The sequence below is a fragment of the Onychomys torridus genome, chromosome 3 (genome assembly GCF_903995425.1).
Source record: "Onychomys torridus chromosome 3, mOncTor1.1, whole genome shotgun sequence".
In the NCBI taxonomy this organism is placed as follows: domain Eukaryota; kingdom Metazoa; phylum Chordata; class Mammalia; order Rodentia; family Cricetidae; genus Onychomys; species Onychomys torridus.
Window position 1 is genome coordinate 120993876 of NC_050445.1, and position 21644 is coordinate 121015519.

Sequence of the window (21644 nt, forward strand, 5' to 3'; positions counted from 1 at the left end):
GATTTCAGAGCACTCAAAGATGCTCTGTGGGCTACTCATGGACAAAAGCTACAACTGATTTACCCAGGAGTGTAGTTAGAGTTTTCCTGCCTGGCCCATAGTCAGGACAAATCTCTCTTACCTGCCAGTCCCACAGTCGCTCAGACCCAACCAAGAAAGCACACAAAAATTTGTATTGTTTACAAACTGTATGGCTGTGGCAGGCTGTTTGTTATCTACCTTTTTTTTTATCTTAAATTAACCCATTTTTGTTAGTCTATACTTTGTCACATGGCTTGTGGCTTACCAGTGTCTTTACATGTTGTTTTTTATGGCAGCTGCTGGTGGTGTCTCCTCCACCCAGCCTTTCACCTCCCAGAATTTTCTTCTCTCTTGTCCTGCCTATACTTCCTGCCTGGCCACTGGCCAATCAGAACTTTATTTACACAGAGTGATATCCATAGCACTTGCCCTTTTTTTTTTTTTAAAGGAAGGTTTTAACTTTTATATAGTACAATTACATATAACAAAACATTATCAAGTAAGAATTATAGTTATAATATTAAAGAAGATATCCTATCTATCTTATATTTGTGAGTCTAAAGTTTTATATCTGTCTTATCTTGTATCATAACTGAGGAAATTATAACTATCTAGTCTTTAACCACATTAAAGACCTTAGAAGGATATAATATTACCTGAGAACCGGGAGAAGGATGCAAGCAACATTTGGGAGTCTTGCATGGTAGACAGAGTCAGCTGGCAGCCTGGACAGTCACCTAATGTTCCTTTGTAAAGTTGGGGCATTTATCTTTAGCACACAGGGCTACAGTCTCTCGGTTACTTCTCTCAGTGTCCTGTAGAATGTCTGGCAGTTTCCTCTGTGAAGCAGGAACCTGAAGGACCATTTTCTCAAGCAAAGTTTAGTGGTCACCTTTCTATGGGTCCTGCACATCCAGTCAATCAAGCAGTCCAGGCAAGAACAGTTTCTTGACCAAATGGCTATTTTTGCCAAGGTGAAGATAAACTCCATATGAAGTGTCTTCAGTGTCCATCCTCTGAAGTAAAATGGTGCTGCCAGGAGCAGACATGTCTCACTGTCCAGAAAGTCTAAATTTTAAAAATATTTTAAATGCCATATTCTGTAGGTCTTTGAAGTATTTGAAGATTACCTATCTATCTGAAATATTTCTATGTATATGTAGAAGACTTAAGTAATATGGCTACGAGTATGATTATCATAGATCCACGTTGGATGCCATTTGTAGTTAGAGTTTTCCTGCCTGGTCCATAGTCAGGACAAATCTCTCTTACCCGCCAGTCCCACACAGCAGTGGACCATGCATGCTACAACCCTCATCTGTCAGGAAGGTTTAGTAGTGTACTGACAACTGTAATAGTTGCAAGATAGTTTGGAGGCTAACCAACTGTTTTCTAATTAGATTTGAGGCCCATTCCAAAGGAGGGATATCATGCCTGGTATGGCAAACCTGACCCAAAGACCATGGATGGACCTTGTGGGGACATCTACTACTGTTATTTTGTGACATATACATGCTGCTTAACTGCCTTGTAAATATTTATGTTTCTACCTGTTGATTAATACTGCTCTGAACCTTGGTCACAGAAGCTCCTATTTGCAGTGGACAGCAACTGATGTGGAGAGAAGGAACTGGTCAATGTGCTGATAATAAATAACTGTTGAGTGTCCTTAAATAAGGCATTTATAGCAAGCCACCCTGCAAGGCTCAGAAAACACTGCTGAAGCGTTGGAAAGAATTTAAGGGCTGGGGGATGCAAAGGAGTGCTGTGAAATGTTGTCTCCTGATGTTGCATTTATGGTTACTTAAACACCTGCACAAGATGTCAACTAATTATAGCTGTTTCGTAGTCTTTTATGTTCCTGTGTACAACTATCAGGTTGTCCATATTCAAGCAGGAAACAATAACTAAGAGATGTAAAAAAAAAAATAAGACATGAAATTTGGAAGGACACTTATTAGTGGGGGGGGTCTGAGAGAGTGGGAGTGAAGATCTGGGTGTAGATGTGATCAAGATACAATGTATATAGTTATAAAATCATTATGTTATATATGCAAAGATATGTCATATATATTAAATATTATATATATTTGATTGTATGTATATTCTTTGGCAATTCCATTTATGTATAAATTGTACTCTGATTATTGCCCTCCTTTTTAGTCTCCCCCTACTTCTATTAATCCCCTCCTCCTCATATTTCCCTTTTAATCATTCATTTCTGGTTTGAAACCCATTGGAGAAATATATATATAAATCTAAGAATATTGGTGTGTGGTTATCTCAGATCTGAGGAGGTTGAGACAGGAGGAATCCCAGAGCTTGTAACCAACCAGTCCAATTGAGTGATTGTGTCAAATCTAGGTTCTGTGAGAAACTCTGTCTCAAAAAAAAAAAAGTGGAGAGCAATTATGGAAGTGGTTAGCCTCTACAGACATCATGCATGATATATCTACACACACACACACACACACACACATGAACACACTATGCAGAGAGAGACATAACACACGTGCATGTGCATATACAGAAACACGCATGCACATACACATGCTCATACACTTACATGCACATAAATGCACACATGTACATATATGCACACCCAATCATACATTTGCACACATGTGCACATACACAAACACACACATATACCCATAGAGACATATTGGCTAAATTATTAAGGCCACTCCATGTAGTTAAAAGGGAGATTTATTTTGTGGGGTAACTTACAAATGAAGGGATAGGTTGCAGGGTCTGGGAAAGGTATGGCGCAATCCAACGGTGTTCTCTGGAGAACTCTGCTCCGTCTACCTCCAGCGTCCAGGGTCCTGGAACCAAGAGAGGCCTCTCCTCTTGATCCTGGGTCTTCAGCGTCCTCCCTCAGCCCTGCCTTGTGGACGTGACCATTACCGAAGCCTCAGTGGGGCTTGGAACTTCCAGGCCAAGGCTGGAATGGCTACCTACTACAGAGACACCCACATACACATGCAGAGACACATACACACACAAGGCTTTTGATTTCTGCCCTACTTCATAATTCTCCCATTTACTGTCTTTCCACCCAGCAATGATGAATGCTTCAGTCCTGATCACCCAAGACCCATTCTATGATTTCCATGCACTAATGGTTTTAAAGAGAAAGTATGTCTTTAGTTAGAAAATTAGCTGCCTCCAGTTTTTATGAATTGTCCAAATAAAGGTTCACAAGAAGAATCTTGACAAGTAAAATTACATCCTGTTCATTTACCCCTTCTTTCATCAACAATTCCCCAGAACCTTCAGAGAAGCAATGCTTCAGGAACAGGGCTGCACACCAGGGCAGGGCATTCAAGTGGAAGGCAGCTGTTCTGTCTGTGAAGATGACCCACACTAAATGTCAACATGGTCTTTTCTCATGCTATTGGCATTTCACCAGCAGCTTGAAGTTTAATGGGAGAACAATAATGCACACGTACACAGCAAATACAGAAAATGTCAGCAGATTATGTAATTATCTCTTTGAAAAGCTAGGAACTATTAAAGCGGGGTATGTCATGTGTCCTGAAGGAAGTTCGGCAGACACACAGGTTAGCTAGCCATAAGAACAATTGATTTTCATTTCAGAAATTTATATAAGATACCAAAATGAGACACACCTATAGTCACCATTGTTTGAAAGGATAAACTGCACATGTTAGATAAATTAAAACTTCAAGTATTAGTTTTTGAAAGGCCCTGAAACCTCTCGTGTGCATTTTTAAAAACTTTCTTAGGATTTTGCAATTCTATTCACATATACATTACATTCTGATTATGTAAGAATCACTGCCTCCCCCTTGCTAGTCTCCTTCTCACATCTGTTAAGCCCCTCCTCCCTATAATGTAATGCCCTTTCAATCATTCATTTCTGGTTTAATAGCCACTGAGCTTAGTTGGGATTATCTGCATAATCATGGGTTCAGAACTGCTCTTTGGAACCTTGCGGGTGACTCAGAGGGTATGAAGCTGAATACAATGACTGTCTCTCCCCCATAATCTATAAGTAGCCAGTAGTTCAGACCCCTTAGGCCCTTCCCTGACCTGTGGTGGCCTGTTAGCAGTCTCAGTCTTAGGTATATTTGTTGTATATATAGCCACAGCTGCTTTGAGACCATGACAGCATTGTCTGTGCAAAGCCCATAAGATAGCACTTCATAGCCTTGCTCTCCTCCTTCTGACTCTTAAATTCTTTCCACCCTGTGTCCTTAATGATCCCCAAGCCTCAGAGCAGACAGTACAAACATCCACTAACATGCAATTTATTTTCAATGGATTTAAGACCTTATCTTAGAAATAGGGACAAACTTTTGATTCCTAATTCAGGAACACACTACATGCAATGGGCTGGGAATAACTGCAGAGTGCTCCGTATTTGGATTCCATTAAAAATAGAATAAGTGTCATTATTAATCATTACAGATTATATGTTTGATTCTAGAGGAGAAAATCTAGAACTGAAAATGTTTCATTCACTGAAAGGTTGATATTTTTGGAAATTTTTCTATTCATTGTTTTTGTGAGAAACTTACTATGTGTGCTTATGGGGAAACCTGACATTTTTGTAGCTTTTGGTAGGTTTTGTCTAATCCTGTCAAGTTTGCAAGTTTGGAAGTGCTAGACACTATATGTGAGAACAGTGATGTTGCCTCCATGCAAGAAATACTAATTGATTATATGTGTGTGTGTCTGTGCACATATTCATTTTATTTTTAATTTTGGCTATTATTACTGAATTTAATAGTATAAAAATCAGTCATTGGACTCTCTAAAAGGTAACCTGAAATTTAGCTTTTGAATATATTCTAGTTATCATGATTTTACAAAGAATATAATTAAGAAATATGTCAAATAGCAAAGCTGTAAAAAGTCAAGGCACAGGCACACCCAGAGACATAAAATTACAGGCAAAGATTTCTATGAAGTATGAGATAGGGAAAGGAAGTGACCACTTGATGTCTTTATTAAGGTAAGAAAATGAGTACATTACTTTTATCTAATAAGATGATGCTTTTGTTTACTTTTAATTGTGTATTTGAGTACAGTTGCACACAGAGGCCAGAAAAGGGTGTCATTTCCTCTGGATCTGTAGTCACAGACAACTGTGAGCCATCCTATGTGGATACTGGGAACCAAACTAGGGTCCTCTGGAAGAACAGCAGCAAGTGTTCATAAATACTGAGCCATCTCTCCAGCCCTGTGTCAAAATGATATTTATGTTTGCTCTGTGCTGCTGATATCTTCCTTAATACACTTAAGACATTTACTAATATTAAGGGAGGTAATCCTGTGCACTCTTGGTTTGGAGTAGTAGCTGGTGAGTTTTTATAACTCAAGATGAACATGATATTGCACATTAGACCTAGTTTTGTTTGGCTAATCACTAGAAGGTTTCTTTGTTTTGGAGTTTACCACTTTTGAAAGTTGCCTCCACTCAATAAATATAATAGGTATGAACTCTGGCTTACAAATGTGGTAACAGTGGACAGGGCATATAAGAAAGCATGTCCTTCACCCATGTTGCTACCATGGCTTTGATGATGATACAGACCAGCTCCTTAGTGGTCCCATTCTCAGGATCCTTGATCTTTCTCATCACCTTTCAATGATGCATTTGACATGTTCCTAAATAATTTCTTTTCTGATTCCCCAAGTTCACTTTAATCTATATTATAATTAGTGATTAGTCTGTAGTCCTCTCCACATCAGGTCTCAGTGTCAAGGAAAGCTTATGAACAATCCCCCCACTTTTTCCTGACATGTATTCTGTTAGCCATGGTATTTTGTTTTTCATTTAGTTCAAATGAAAGGGACAACTTCAAATTTTTTTGCAAGACAAAACTTTGTTTTTATTTATAAATGCTATTTACATTAATATTTTCATTTTTAATTAATTCGTAGATATTTTCATAAATATACATAATGCAATCCATTTGTTCTCCCTATCCATCTTCTCCTATTTACCTTCCAGCCCTACTAAGTCCCACCCCCATCTTCCCTAACTGTTCCTTTCCCAAATTCATGACTTTTCATTTGTTATATGACCTATTACCATTAATCAGGGTAATCTGTGTGAACATAGCTGTAGCCAGTGACTCCCCATTTCATTGAATCAATCCACAGGAAATAGTTCAACAGTGAGAAGCAGGGCCCCATGAGTTCCTCTTCCATCCTTTCCTTGCTGTTAACAGGCTCATTTTGGAGGCAGGCACAGTGTAATACTCTGTAGAAGTTGAAAGTTCATGATTACAATAGCTATGTATTGTTAGGAAGATGGCATTTCAGAGCCCTTTTCCTTCTTTTCCAGCCTTTTATAGCCTCCCTACCCAATCTTTGGAGTGATCAGAAATGACATACATATGATTGGCAGTATTGCCTGGTGTCTAGTGTATGGCAAATGTGACTTATACTGAGGCCCATTAGGGTTGGTGGTATTGAAGAAGATATCCTGACATTAGGAGATTTTGCAGTATTTGCCAGCATAATCTTTATGTCCCAAATTGACAAATCAGACAAAGCAGTGAATGTGTTCTATCTCATGCAAATGTGTAGTTTATCTCATCAAGTACAAAAATGATGATTCAGATACAGTTTGTGAAGTCAGAAGAAATCACAATTATTTCACGGTGAAGAATAAGATGTTTTAAGTTCTTAAGGAAAATTTAAAACAGGTATTTCCATTTTACCCAGGTGTTTTGATGTAGCTGTAATCCCAGCATTTATTGGGAGGTGATGGCAAGAGAATCAGGAATTTGAGCCCATTTTCAGATATAAAAAGGAGATGGTATCTACAAACCAAACAAGCAACAATAATAAAAACACAGGAAGTTAATGAACATGTTGGACCATATAACTTTACATGATTCCGTCTGGCCATCTTTATAGATTCACTTAACAATACCGATGCTAATGTCACCATTTATAAAATATGTTACTTAATGAATCGTATATGAGACAGAAAACTTCTAAAGAAAGATGCTTCACTGTGGCACAGATTGGTAGTTTCTGTTGGTGATCAATGGCTGCCAGTAATATAAGGCATGGATTAGGTCATGTCTGTTTGAACACAGCCATTCCCCGCATGGCCCGAATGTGCAAGAGAGAATGAGGGAGAGCAAAGAAAAGGAAGGTGCAAGGGTCTCACTGCCCCATCTCACTGAGGGCACTGATCTCACTGGGGACACGCACCTAAAGATCTGATGACATTCCACACTAGGCAGGATCTCTTACAGTTCCCTATAAGTCCATCCTGGAGATCAGGCCTGCAATCTCTGGATGTTTGAGGGACATTTAAAATACAAATGATAACAGACATTCTTGATTTTTAAATATTTATTTACTTTTATTTTATGTGTGTACTTCGTATGTATGTACATCAGTGTGTTGGTATGTGCTACAGGCTTAGAAAACACATAATGATGATAAAAAATACTAAAAAAATCAATATACATGCAGTATATACAGAGGCCAGAAGAGGGCATTGGATTCTCCAGAACTAAAATTAGAGACAGTTGTGCATAATTGTGTAGGTGCTGGGAGCCAAACTCAGGTCCTAGCAAGGGCAGAAAGTGCTCTTAACTCTCAGCCATTTCTCCAACCACATAGATCTTTTTCAATCATTTCTATTTTTGTGTATGTATATCTATGTATGCTAGGTGTCTTCATTAGGGTTTCTATTGCTGTGAAGAGACACCATGACCATGGAACTCTTGTAAAGGAAACATTTAATGGAAGCTGGCCTACAGCCATTGTCATCATGGTGAGAAACATAGTGGCAAGCAGGTAGACATGGTACTGGAGAAACAGCTAAGAGTTCCACATGCTGATCTGCAGGCAGCAGAAGGAGATAGTGTTACTAGGCCTAGCTTGAACATCTAATACCTCAAAGCCAGTCTCTACAGTGACACACTTCCTCCAACAAGGCCACACCTACTCTAACAAGGCCATTGATAGTACCACTCCATATGGGCCAAGCACTGAAACACATGGGTCTATTCAAACCACCACACCACGTTTATGCATGGGGATGCCCAAGGAGGCAAAAAGGGGGTGTAGGATCCTTGCAGCTATAATCAGAGGCAATTATGAAGGGCCATGTGGGTCTACGAACTGAATTCTAGTCATCTGCAAGACCAGCCATCACTCTTGTTATTCGTTTTCCTTAAAATTTTGCAACTGACAGTTCTTATATTCAGTAATAAGAGCTTTGCCTTGAGAGAAAGCTTGCATCTGACTTGAATGACTTTAGATTTGTGATCAGTATCTCCACGCTGTAGATGTGAAAACACATCCTGCTTTTTGAAGCACTTTTCAGGAGCAATCAAGTTATACCTAGGCTATTGAATTATGATCAAAATGATTTTCTTTTACTATATATGAACAGTCATGATCACTTAAAATTGTCTCATAAGGAAAAGAGGAAATACTACCAGCAAACCTAAAATATAAATAGGTTAAAATATAAATATTGAAATAGTAACCTCAAACATCAAAATAAACAAAATGCATTGCATATTAGGTATGTACACATGTGTGTATATATGGTGTGCTTACTATTAAGCAAATGTTTTGTAAGCATATCTATTTGCATATATGGAACGAAATGCATTAGTTATCTTGCAGCCAATCATTCCTTTACTAATAACATTATATACCTCATCCACCATGTGTATATATTTAATGATTTAAAATTTTCAATATGATACTTATTACCTACCAATAATATGAGAATAAAGTTAATATTAGCTACAGTGCCAGGTTGCTCATTAAAATCTCACACTTACAGCAGATTAGAAATTTTCTTCTTATTGCAGAATGTCCACACGGGTTTTTTTCATCTATGGTTTATACTCCTCCAAGCAAAACGTTAGGACCTTAGTCCCCTTTTTAACTTTGGCATTTTTATCTTTACTAGCAGCCCTCCAAGACTGCCAGGAGAGTGATAGTGACAGCCCAAGTGGAGGAGCCCGCACACTGTACTATCTAAGGTCTGTGAATTAACCACATCTTCTCTAGGTGAGGCTAGCAAAACCCCATATTCAGTTAGACTAGCTGGTAAACAAGGCCCAGTAATGTCCCCTTCTCCTCCCCAGTGCTGGGATTACTGTTGCTTGCCTCTGTTCCTCACTTTTTAAAATTTTTAAATTCAATTTACATATCAATCACAGATCCCCCTCTCATCCCTCCTCCAGCTCCCTGCCACCAGCCACAGCCTTGCCCCCTCCCCACTGCAACCCACCAATTATCCACTCCTCCAACAGGGTAAGTTGTCCCATGGTGGGGGTGGAGGGATGAGGGTGGGGGGTGGGAACAGCTAAATTTGGAGATGGCTCAGGGATTAAGAGCATAGGCTGCTGCTCTTCCAGAAGTGCTGAGTTCCATTCCTAGCAACCACATGGTGGATCATAACCATTTGTCATGAGATCTGGTGCCCTCTTCTGGTGTGCAGGCATACATGTAGGCAGAACACCACATACATAATAAATAAATACATTTTTAAAAATATGTCTATGGTCATACTACCCTGAATGCCCCTGATCTCATCTGTTCCTCATTTTTACATGGAATCTGCGGATGAAACTCAGGTCCTTCAGCTTGGTCTGTAAGCACTCCACAGACAGAGCTATCTCCTCTGGCCTGGGGTGACCTTTAGGAGAAGGCAGGCTTGGCTTAACTGAGTCCTTTAATTAGAGCTGATTGGAAAATATTTTGTACTTAGCCTGGTTTCAGTTTTCTTTCTAGTCTTCCTTTGAACAGTCTGGTTTTGTTTTGCTTTAAAGTTAGTAAATGCAAAACAGTGAATCATGAATAAAGTGGAATCTTTCCCTAATTATTTTAGGGACTTTCTAGACAGCATGGGTTTCCTGTCATGGGTGCTGATGACTAAACAACTTAAGATTTCTAAAAAGACAAATGCCTTCCTACTCAATTTACATTTCTGGTTCAAAACATTTGCTGTTTTGCTTTGAAAAAAAGACATTGCTGCTTTGGGCCACAAAAGGACACTGTGATCATCACTGATGTGTATGGCACAAAGTCCCATAGATTAGAAAAGATCTGAAAGAACAATGCCGCCAAAAGGTGGCTGTTGTGGTGGCATTACAGCTCACTGAGGTTGCTTCAATTTGTAGTAGTATTTGCATTTAAAAAAAAAAAACATTGTTTCCATGTGTTTGGATATAAACAGTTCATCATGGTGCAGTTTCCAACATTCAGTTGGATGTTCTGAGGGTTCAGTTGCATGAGAGAAACAGACTACATTTAGTGTCCACAAATTTGTAATATTTTTCAAGTCAGAATAAAGATAAATCATAATTATTATAAATTTAGTGGCCAAAACATAAGAATGAGCCTGTTTTAAGAATGTACCAATATTTTAGCAATATCATCATAGAAATCCCCATGTGAAATGAGATGATTTCATCAGTAACTCCTTAGTGTCCACACTGAGATCCCTGCAGTATGCTCCCAGTGAGAAAAAAGTCACACACCAAGACAATAAGGACACATTTCGAAACATGTTTGTATGAAAACATCACAATACAAACCATTTTTGGTGTACCATTAATAAATATGAATAAAACTAGAAATTTTCTATATACCATAGAAATGATTAATATTGGAGAAGGCAGAAAAGTAGTCAGCTTTTCCTTGTGTTTTTTCATAGGTTAAAATACTCCCTAGACCCAACCTTGCACTTCTGGGGAAAATCCTAGGACATTTCCTGTGTGCCAGCAGTGAGACTTTGACTCTTTATGATGCTTGTTGTGGCTCTGCTTTCTTCTGTTTTTATTCTCACAACAGTACATTTGGTAAAGAGGAATAGACAGTGTGCAGAGAGGGAAAATTTAGGGTGTCAATTTGAGAATCCTTGTTTGGAGTAGGACATGCATAGTATTTACCACAAAATCTCCCCCAGGATATCCTGTGAGCAGATGTTACTGGACATTGCAGTGTCTGAAAGTGTCATTTACCCAAGACCATGCCAGTCCGGATATCCAGCCCTGTGCATAGGGACTGCATCAGCTCCATTCTACCACTTTCCTATCAGAATATGTCCTTGCTGCTCTGACCCCTGAAAGCAAACTGTGTTCCCATAGGGATGCTGATTGCAAGAGTTAGTAAATCTCAAAATCCCTTATGTGATAGGTGCTGATTGTATCTTTAGGGCTAAATAGTGCTTTTGTTCTTTAATACTTCTTTAGTTTTTTTAATTATTATTAAGAAAATTTCTATTCATTTTACATACTAACCACAGATCTCCCTCTCCTCCCTCCTCCCACTTCCCTAGGTCCCCCACCCCCTCAACCCACCGGCTATTCCCACCTCCTCCAATGCAGGGCCTCCAGTGGGGAGTTAGCAAAGCCTGGCACATTCAGTTGAGGAATGTCCAAGCCCCTCCCCCTGCACCAAGGCTGTGCAAGTGTCCCACCATAGGCATTGGGCTCCAAAAAGCCCGTACCATGCACAAGGGACAGATTGTGATCCCACTGCCAGGGGGCCCCTTAAACAGTTCAAGCTAAACAACTGTCTTGCCTATGCAGATAGTCTTTCCTAGTCCAGTCCCACAGTTCATGAGTTTCCCAATAGTTTAGATTGGTTGTTTCTGTACATTTCCCCATCATGATCTTGATGCCCCTTGCTCATAGAATCCCTCTTTTCTCTCTTCAACTGGACTCCTGGAGCTTGGCCTGGTGGTTGGCTGTGGATCTCTGCATCTGCTTCCATCAGTTACTGGATGAAGGCTCTATGATGACAGTTAGGGTCCTCACTAATCTGATTACTGGAGTAGGCCAGTTCATGCACCTTCTCCACTATTGCTATTAGTCTCAGGTGGCGTCATCTTTGTGGATTCCTGGGAACTTCCCTAGCACCCTCTTTCTCCATATTCCCATGATGTCTCCATCTGTCATGGTATCTCTTTCCTTGCTCTCCCACTCTGTTCCTTTTCCAACTCGACCATCATGTTCCCTTATGTTCTCATCCCCCATCCCCTACCCTCCATTGTCCCCCTTACCCCCAGTTTGTTCATGGAGATCTCATCTATTTCAATCCTTCCCAGAGTGATCCAGGTGTCCCTCTTAGGGTCCTCCTTGTTAGCTAGTTTCTCTGGAGCTATGGGTTATAGTCTGGTTATTCTTTGTTTTATATCTAGTATCCACTTATGACTGAGTATATACCATGTTTGTCCTTTTGAGTCTGTGTTACCTCACTCAGGATGATTTTTCTAGTTCCATCCATTTGCCTGCAAATTTCATGATGCCATTTTTTTTTTTTTACTGCTGAATAGTACTTCATGGTGTATATGTACCATTTTTTTTTTTAATCCATTTTTCAGTTGAGGGGCATCTAGATTGTTTCCGGGTTCTGGCTATTATGAATAATGCTGCTGTGAACATAGTTGAGCTTTTAGTTCTGGATCATTAGAATTTCTTTGTTTTGTTTTGTTTTGTTTTGTTTTGTTTTGTTTTGTTTTGTTTTTTGTATGTCTACTTGCTATCTTGTCTTTATGAGTAATGAGTCATTTCCTTTTCTTCTATGTTCAGTAAGGCTAAGTTATAATCTCTTTGAAATGCTTTTGTTTTTCATATACTTTGTTGACTGTTTAACTTGAGACCCTTGAATGACCCTGGTCACAGTATGACAAAACCCCTGACAGAAACACTATAGATGGGGAGGGCTTGATTCCAGCACATAGCTTCAGTAGCATCTTATGAATTGACTATATATATATTAGAATGTGCTGCTTATAGTCTAATCTGGGAAAAATATACATCTTTACTATCTTGAGTTCTTACAGGAGTGTTGTGGATAAACAGTTATGTAGGTTGTCATAAGTGTTGTTTGTTAAATGCTATCATTTTCTCCATGTAACACTAGACATAATATATTAGAGATATCTCTGGTAATATAGACTCAAGATTATGAGAACCTTGAATGCATCAGATGTATTAGTTATTTTTCTCATGGCTGTGGGTTACTGCTAAATTCTTAGATTTTTCAAAATGATTTTATCAATTATCTAAAATCAACTTCCTCTTTGTTCTTATACACATTCAAATTATTTTTATATTTTTTACATTTTCTTGAGAATATTCTTTTAATAAATTTTAATAAAATCATGTATGTGTTGTACATTACAATCATCCCCAGCCCCTGTCTTGTCCCCCAGATTCATCTCGGTTTTTCTTACTCTTACATATACTTACACACAATACACACACACACACACACACACACACACACACACACACACACACATGCTGATTTGATTTAGTGTTGCTCATATGTATATGTTTTCAGTACTGATGATATTTGCTAACCAATTAGAAGCTTAAACTTGGAGAAACCTGATTCTCTCCCTATAGTCATTAATTGCCTATAGGTGTTCATGCAGGATTTAGTGCCGTGATATTTATTGCATCCACATTGGAATGTCAACTGGTATTGCCATTATTTAGGTATCCAAAATGTCAAGATCAAGATTGCTCCAAAAGTACAATAGTGACACTTCTATTTTCCTTCTCAATAGGAGGGAATTCATGTTATTACTGTAGACTTAGCCAACTAAATGTGTCTGGTGAGGCCACAGAACCTAGAGGAGAGTCTCCCTCATTAAGGAGCAACATGAAGGAAGCTAAGATAGCTTTGTTATTATAAGTATCTTCTCCATGTGCCTAATACAGTAATGCACTGAGTTAGTAGAAGAGTTGACATTTGTTTACCTTTATAAGAGATGAATGTGTTATGTAGATATTCAGCTATTTGGTAGCTTCATGATTAGCTCCCAGTTTTTTAAAAAGTCAATCTATCTAAAATTAATATTTCTTTCCCCATTCTATTCTTTTTTTTAATTTGAAAAGTGTAACAACATAGATCACAAATATTCACAGAACTACATATATGATGAGAATGCATTACAACTAGATGAAAATAGCAAATATTTCATCTGGTGAAAAGTACACAGAACAAGATGAAATTTTTCCAGTGGTCCTTGTTGCTTTCTTGGGGTGAATGCTGTTCCCAGGTATTGGACTGTTCTAGAACCTTATCTTTTTGGATGCATAGCATGTTGTTGTACTCATTATGTCTTTAAAAGCAACCCCTGTGACAAGTACACCTTTCTTTTGGTGATTGTTTTGTATAGCTGGGACTGAAAAGACTGGGATGTGTCCCTCATTACCTGCACAGTTTACAGTAAAACTGCCACTGGCTGAGTTCTAATTTTAAGGATATTAGGGTTTTTTTTTTGTGTGTGTGTTACGTTTTAATCTCATGTCCTTGCTGAAATGTGCTTGTGTTTATATAACTTACTGTGTCTGATTAATCAAAAGAGAACTCCTAATACTGTATTGACCACTTCTGAAGTGGTCTTATCTATACTGACCATCAAAATACATGTTGATTTAAAGCTTTGCTTCCTTTGGTGTTGGCTTTGGCTCTAAAAGACCATGAACATTGATCATGACATTGACCAAAATATTTGCCTGCTCCATGATGTGAAGTAAGATCATGACTGTACAATTTGATAGAAGTTTTCTTTAGACTGGCTTCTTTAATAACTGAAAGAAAGCTTTAATGGGTCTTAGCATGATATGTATAAATTGAAACAGATCACAAAAATCTCCCTCTTAGGAAGTTGGTAAGTTCCTTGTTCAGTAGTTAAAAAAAAAAATAGCAACAGTTATTGACATGTTGTATAACACTTGAATTTATTCCTCGCCTTCAGATTTCTCTCAGGTACAGAATAAAGGTTCTGGTGTCTGCAGTGCTTAACAAGTTGTTTGAAAGATATGAAAAGCTTTACTAACAAATTAAGTAGTTTTCTGTATATAGTAGTAAGAGAAGATTGGCAATTTATTGTTCAAGTTATAGTATTTAGAAAGGAGTTAGTGCTGGAGCTAAGGCTTAGCAGTTAAGGGAACTTAATCCTGCATGGGTTCTATATTGAGCTCCTAGGACAAAGATTGGGAATCTCACAACTGCCTGTAACCATAGCTCTAAATGATCCAACAACTTTTCCTGGCCTTAATGGATAGTTAGAAATTAGAAACCAACAGCTGATCTCTAGAAAGTCTTACAGAATGGTTTTATTGATTTTCTTTTGTGTTTCAGGTGACAACACTTGTCAACACAAGCAACAAAGGGCCATCAGGTAAAAAGAAAGGGAGGTCAAAGAAAGCCCATGTACTGGCAGCATCTGTAGAACAAGCTACTCAGAACTTTCTGGAAAAGGGTGAACAGATTGCTAAAGAAAGTCAAGACCTCAAAGAAGAGTTGGTGGCTGCTGTAGAGGATGTGCGGAAACAAGGTAGGTGGAATAGTATGGTACTGATACTGAGGGTTGCTGTGTGAGCGCTACATTGTTCTTTAGAATCAAAGGGATAGTTCACCTTGTTTGCTCTCTGCACATGACGTTTACAATATTTGCTGGGATTAATTGCATAAATATTTTGCTGTTGAAGTGTGGACATGGCTCAAAATATCATGCTTTTACAGTTGCTTAGAAATCTTCCTATTGCTTGTTCTTGGTAGATGAAAACAAATTCTCCTGTTAAACTTACCTTGGTATGGATTTGGAATATACCATCCTTATAAAATGGCTGAATTCTCAATATTTTAAGGAGGATGCAAAACCATGTGGAACAAATGTTCCATGTTATCATTTAATTATCTTTTTAGACTATATTCTCACAAATCTAGCTAGCTAACATATAGATTATTTGGCATTTGAACATTTTTTATTTGCAATAAAATTCATGTAACATAAAAATATTATCTGAATTGTTTTTAAGGTTTATTTACAGCTTATTGTTGGTAAGTCTACGCACATCTTTGAAAAACTTATTGCTAGAAATTCTTCATCTTAGAAAAGTAAAACTGTTATCATTCACTCAACTATTCATCTACCCTTCCCTAAAGTCTCTGTGACTCACTCTTCATCTGTTTGACAACACTTGCTATTTCATAGAAGTGGGATCCTGCAGTATGTCTTTTTCTGACTGGCTTATTTCATTAAGTACAGTGTCCTCAGCAACCATTGTAGCATATACCATTCTTTCAGCTGTTCATGACTAAACAATATTCCATCATATATATGTTCACAGACTTTGGAGTAGACTTCATTATTTTGCTCTTGTGAACAAAATTACTATTGTCTTATGCTTAAATAAATGAACATATTCATATGTGTGTGTGTGTGTGTGTGTGTGTGTGTGTGTGTGTATGTGATAGCTTTAGTGATCAATTTGACACAACTTAAAATCAACCAGACAAAGAGATTCAAGAGATTTCATACATTTGACACTCTTTTGGGAATTGTTTTAACTGAGGTAATGGATGTGCAAGGACCAAGCCTTCTAGGAGCAGCACCATTCCCTAGGCAAGGTGTCCTGAAGTGTGTCAAAGTAGAAGTGACATTCTATCTGACTGCACTCTCAATTAATGAAGGCATATACCAAACTATTTGTTGATCACTGATTTGTAATGTCTAAAGGAATGTTTCATTAAATAATTTTTGGATGAGTGAATGGGCTATTTATACTTGGTGCAATCTTCCTGTCTTTTGCAGTTCATAGATGAATGTTTAGTATCCTAAATTAAAAACCCTCCTTCCTTTCATACAGACACAGAAATTTTTCCTATTTCTCGTGTATATGATGTACAGATGTGTGTGCATATTTTTTGCATGTGTCGGGGGACACATGCACTTGGTCTCTATGTTTGTGGGGCACACGTTTGATGTGAAAAAAACATCCTCTATTGATTTCCCATTTTCATCAATGAAACATAATTTCTCAATAAAACTTGGGTTGTGCCAATATAGACAGTATTTCTTATCAGTTTACTCTGTGGAACCCCTGTCTCCAGTTTCTAAGGCTACAATTACTGGCAGTCTACCACACTCACCCAAAATTTACATGGATTTAGAACCATGTCCTCATAATTTTGTGGTAAGAGTTTTAACCACTAAGCTTTCTTCCCAGCTTTGCACTATACTTCATCCCACTATTCTACTTATTGCCTTCCTCCTCCTAAACATTAACTTCATTTATATTACACTGACTCAAATTGTTGCTTCTACAGGACATGTTTAATGTTCCATATTCCACCTATGTGAACAGAGCACAAGTGTATATGTGAACTGAAAGTATGACTACCTCTAAGTTTTTAACTGCACTTGGAAGTTAATGTTTTCCTGAAGTATGGTTAGACATCTGCTTGCCTTCATGCCTCTGTGCCCTGGATAATGACTTTTTGCTGTTGTTTTCTTATGTATACTAATGTGCACATGTAAAAAAATACAAGATGTGCTCAGTCTGACAATTGCTTGCACCTGTGAAGCCCTCAGTGTTCTCAAGGTACTGAGCATATTTACAGTGGAGAGTTTTGGTCTCCCTACTTCTTTAAGCATCTGTCTTCTTTGCTAATACATTTTCCTGTTTAGTTTCTGCAGCAGTCCCTTAGGTCTTTCTTCATTTTTCTTTTTCTTCTAAGTCAGTTGCAGTCTTTGGAACCTGATGTTTGTTTGCCATGAAGCCTATATGAAATTACTGTAGCTCCAATAGAATAATCAATTGGCTAGATTTCCCTTGTGATCTGAGAAAACAAGATTCTAATTTAGAACAGCTTACAGTGGTTGATCTTCTAAGATTATTTGAAGATTACTCTGTGTTATCCATCTCCTGTTACTGAACTGATGCTTATGGGTAACCTGTATGAAACCCTGTGGCCAAGTGTTCCTTTTTCTGAACAGTGTCCCATGTAAAGTAACAGTCAAATTAGTAAAAAGCTTGCTCAAAACTCCCTTTTTAGTGTCCTTGCTTTTGGGTATCTGTCTTACACTCTAGATTCTTACCTTCTGTCAGAGATGTAACTCTTTCCAAGCAATGGAGTCTGCAAGCTCCGGTTCCACTACTGTGCCAGCAGATTTTCTTGTCTCCTTTCTCCTCTTCCCCAATGACAACTCAGCTCTTTCTTCACTGTGTGATTTCTGTAGCCCATCTGGCTTCAGTCAGTTTTCATATTACTCTTTATTTTGGCTTTTATGCACAGTGTAGAACCTGAGCTGATTTTCAGAGTGACAAGAAGAAAGGACCCTGTGGAAAAAAGATGTGGATGAGGGCAGGAGTACTTGGTTATTTGACATTTAAGTACAGTATCATGGCTTCCATCATACACACATATAGTTTTATTAGCATACAAGATAAAAATTATGGGAACATTTACATTTGGAAGTAATTGTTTCTTTAAAAGTGTTTTCTTCAGTGCCCATGCGTGGCTTATTTACCTAATGCTATATAGATGGAACAAATTTATCAGCCTTATTGTTGGATAGAAAAGTGCTCCTGCCTGTATGCAGCCTTCCTTTCCTCACTCTCATCCAAATGCTCCCCTCACTCATGTTGTTTCTTCCTCTTCTCTGTCTCCCCTTTCTTCTCTCCTGTCTTTCTTTCTCACTTTCTATTTCATGCTCTCTAGTGCTGACATTGGTCGCAAAGTTTTACCCAAGCTAGACAAGTGATTTACCTCTGACCTTCCATCCTCAGCCTTTTTTGTGTGTTTTCAAACAAAATCTTCAAAACATTGCCACTTTTTTTTCCAGCATAAAGAGAAGCTACAGGGTTTACATGCCCATTTTCAGATTTCTGGTATAGATTCATTTAATTTTGTTTATTTATAGCTCCTGGATGTTTGTAGTTTTAATTATTTAATCTTTTAAGGACTTATACAAAATTATGCATTTAAAATGTGTTTATTGCATCTTAACATGGTTAAATTTAGTTTTGTTTAAATTTATTTATTGTCACCTGAAAACTTATTATCTTCTTAAATCTAGGATGCATGCCTGATATGAAAGGTGCTCAGAATGCATGGTAATTATCATTTAGACCTAGTGTATTCTACAGAAAATTTATACTTTCAAATTACAATCTGTAGAGGATTCTTTGAAAAAGGATATGATGATGTGTGCATGAAGAACATGTATCAAAATACATTTTCAAAATTTATATTGTGTGTGTGTGTGTGTGTGTGTGTGTGTGTGCGCGCGCGCGCGCGCGCGCACTGTCTGCTTGTTTTATCTTAAATAAAATACTTGAGTAAGTGTATAAGATTCCAAGGCTGGGTTTGAACTTCAGCAGCATAGAGACAGTGATTACTACACTAGCCATCTAGCCAGGAGCCTGATGCTTTAACACACAGTGAGTGATGTTGAAATCAGAAGCTGTCTTGGTAACCTTTCAAGTGCTGTGACAAAACACCATGACAAGACAACATATAAAGGGAAGTGTTAGTTTGGAGCTTATGGTTCCAGAGGGTTAATCCCTGACTATTATGGATGGGGAGCATGGCAGCAGGCAGGTTGCCATGTTGCTAGACGAGTAGCTGAAAACTCACATCTTGACCTACAAGCACAAAGCCAAGAGAGACACTGACATTGGTATCAGCTTTTGAAACCTCAAAGCCCATGCCCAGTGACACAGCACCTCCAACAAGGTCACACCTTCTTATAGGTCTCAAACTCATCCAGCAGCTGGTGCATTCAAATATATGAGCCTACTGGGGCCATACTCATTCAAACCTACACAGTGGCTTTCCTGGGAATTCATTAGATATTTAGAAGCTTAGTCAAGATTTAAAATTCTAGTATTACTTTAGCAAATAACTAGATGACATAGACTAAATCACCCAAGTATGTTAAGAGTTGGTGTCTCCAGTTTTCAAATGTAAAGAATGACTGTGTTTACCCTAGGTGGTTGTTTTCACTCAAAGAGGTCAAAGGCATTTTAAAAACTTAATTTCTATTGGGTGAGATGACTCAGCAGGTGTAAGGTCTTGCCACCAGGTCTGGGACCCACATGGTACTAGGAGCTTCATAAGCACACCTTGGTACCCTAGTGTGTGCACGCAGAAACAGACACAGTCACACACATATACACATACACATGCACACATAAGAAAGAAAAGAAGAAAGGAAGTATTGGTGACATTATTAAGGCCACTCCATGTAGTTAAAAGGGAGATTTATTTTGTGGGGTAACTTACAAGTGAAGGGATAGTTTACAGGGTCTGGGAAAGGTATGGTGCAGTCTGGCGCTGTTCTCTGGAGAGCTCTGCTCAGTCAAATTCCAGCATCCAGGGTCCAGCAACCAAGAGAGCAGGTACATCCAGGTTCTGGGTCTTCAGGGTCTTCCCTTTGCCCCATCTTGTAGGCATGACAGTTACCGGAGCCTCAGTGGGGGTTGGAACCTCCAGATCAAAGCTGGAATGGCTACCCACTACAAGGAAGGAAAAAAAGAAAAGAAAGAAAGAGAAAAAACTTAAATGCCACTATAGATTTATACATTATGATTTTTTATTTCCTCTGTATCTTTGGAAATTGCTTGCTCTCCTGCTTGATTTTCTTTTTCTCTTTGTGGTGATCCAGTGAGTTCAGTTGTATTGCTTATAGGAGAATAAATAAGGGGTTAGTTACAGAAGCATAGGCAACTTACCAATGGTCACATCACTGAATAAAATGACTTTCCCTCTCCCAGTAACCATTAGCCAGTAGACCTCATCGCCTGCCTGTTAAATAAGAAGCCTGAATCCTCTCATGCAGGCTGCTGAAGCACCAAGTTAGCATTCAATGGTCTTTCTGAGGACTGATTGTCTTTGCATGATACAGAGATGGTGGGAGTTGTATGTAGGCCCTGCATGTCACAAGAGAATAGATGTGTACATATGAACCACACATAGCAAAACTTTTCAAAAGCAGAGAACACAGATACTGCTATAAACACGTCTATACAATGAAGTGCCCAGAAAGCTTAAACCATATAAAGTATTTACCACCAAGACCTTCCTGAACTGAAAGCACATCTTTGGTTAGTATCAGAATCATCCAAGAAGCTTTTAGAAGCCTACTATCCATTTCCTGTCAGAGAAATCAGATTCCTTGAGTATGACCTGGGCATTAATGTTTTAAGCTCTGCACTTGATACCTCTGTACAAATTACTCCTGAACAAATGGACTAAGTTTCTGAATCTGCATAATGTGCCCACAGATGGTTGATTGATCCTGTTAGCTGGAGGTACAGGTGATCGATGCTAAGTGTATGTGTCTCTAAACAGTGCCTGTTTTATCTTAAATTAAATATTTGAGTAAGTACACATCCTTTTGTCAAGCAAGGTTTAAATCTCAATGTTATTTTGCAAAGCTCCCAACCTTGTAGTTTACTTAGATGTAGGTATATAAAACTTATATAGGAGAATCAGCCTGATAGTTTACATTAAAATATAATAGATTGGCAACAACTTATGATGGCAGGCTTTCCAATCATGATGTACTACAGGCTCCTAGAAAACATGTAAGATGATAAATTACAGTCCTGTCTATGAGACAGTTAAATATTAAAGAAGTTTCAGAGAAAAGGAAGGTACATTGATGAAATTAATAAGAAAAATGTGATGGTAAAGGTAAATGTTTGTTGAAAATTGGTGAGTAATAGTGGAGTGAGGATTTTAAGTCATTTACAAAGGCTGTGGATAAGTGAGGATGGACAGAGAAGACCTGATATGATGAGCAGTTTTGTATGAAGGTACAATTTCAACTATTCTAAGATGGT

General features: G+C 38.2%; 1 protein-coding gene across 2 annotated transcripts in view; it reads left to right on the forward strand.

Annotated features, from left to right (window-relative positions):
- The window catches only part of Ctnna2 (catenin alpha 2), a 1122097-nt gene that overhangs the window by 213466 nt on the left and 886987 nt on the right, over window positions 1-21644 (forward strand). For both annotated transcript variants that reach the window (XM_036182154.1, XM_036182155.1), the window contains exon 3: window positions 15151-15346. In XM_036182154.1, the coding sequence (XP_036038047.1) occupies window positions 15151-15346 (196 nt within the window). The remainder of the gene's footprint in view (window positions 1-15150; window positions 15347-21644) is intronic.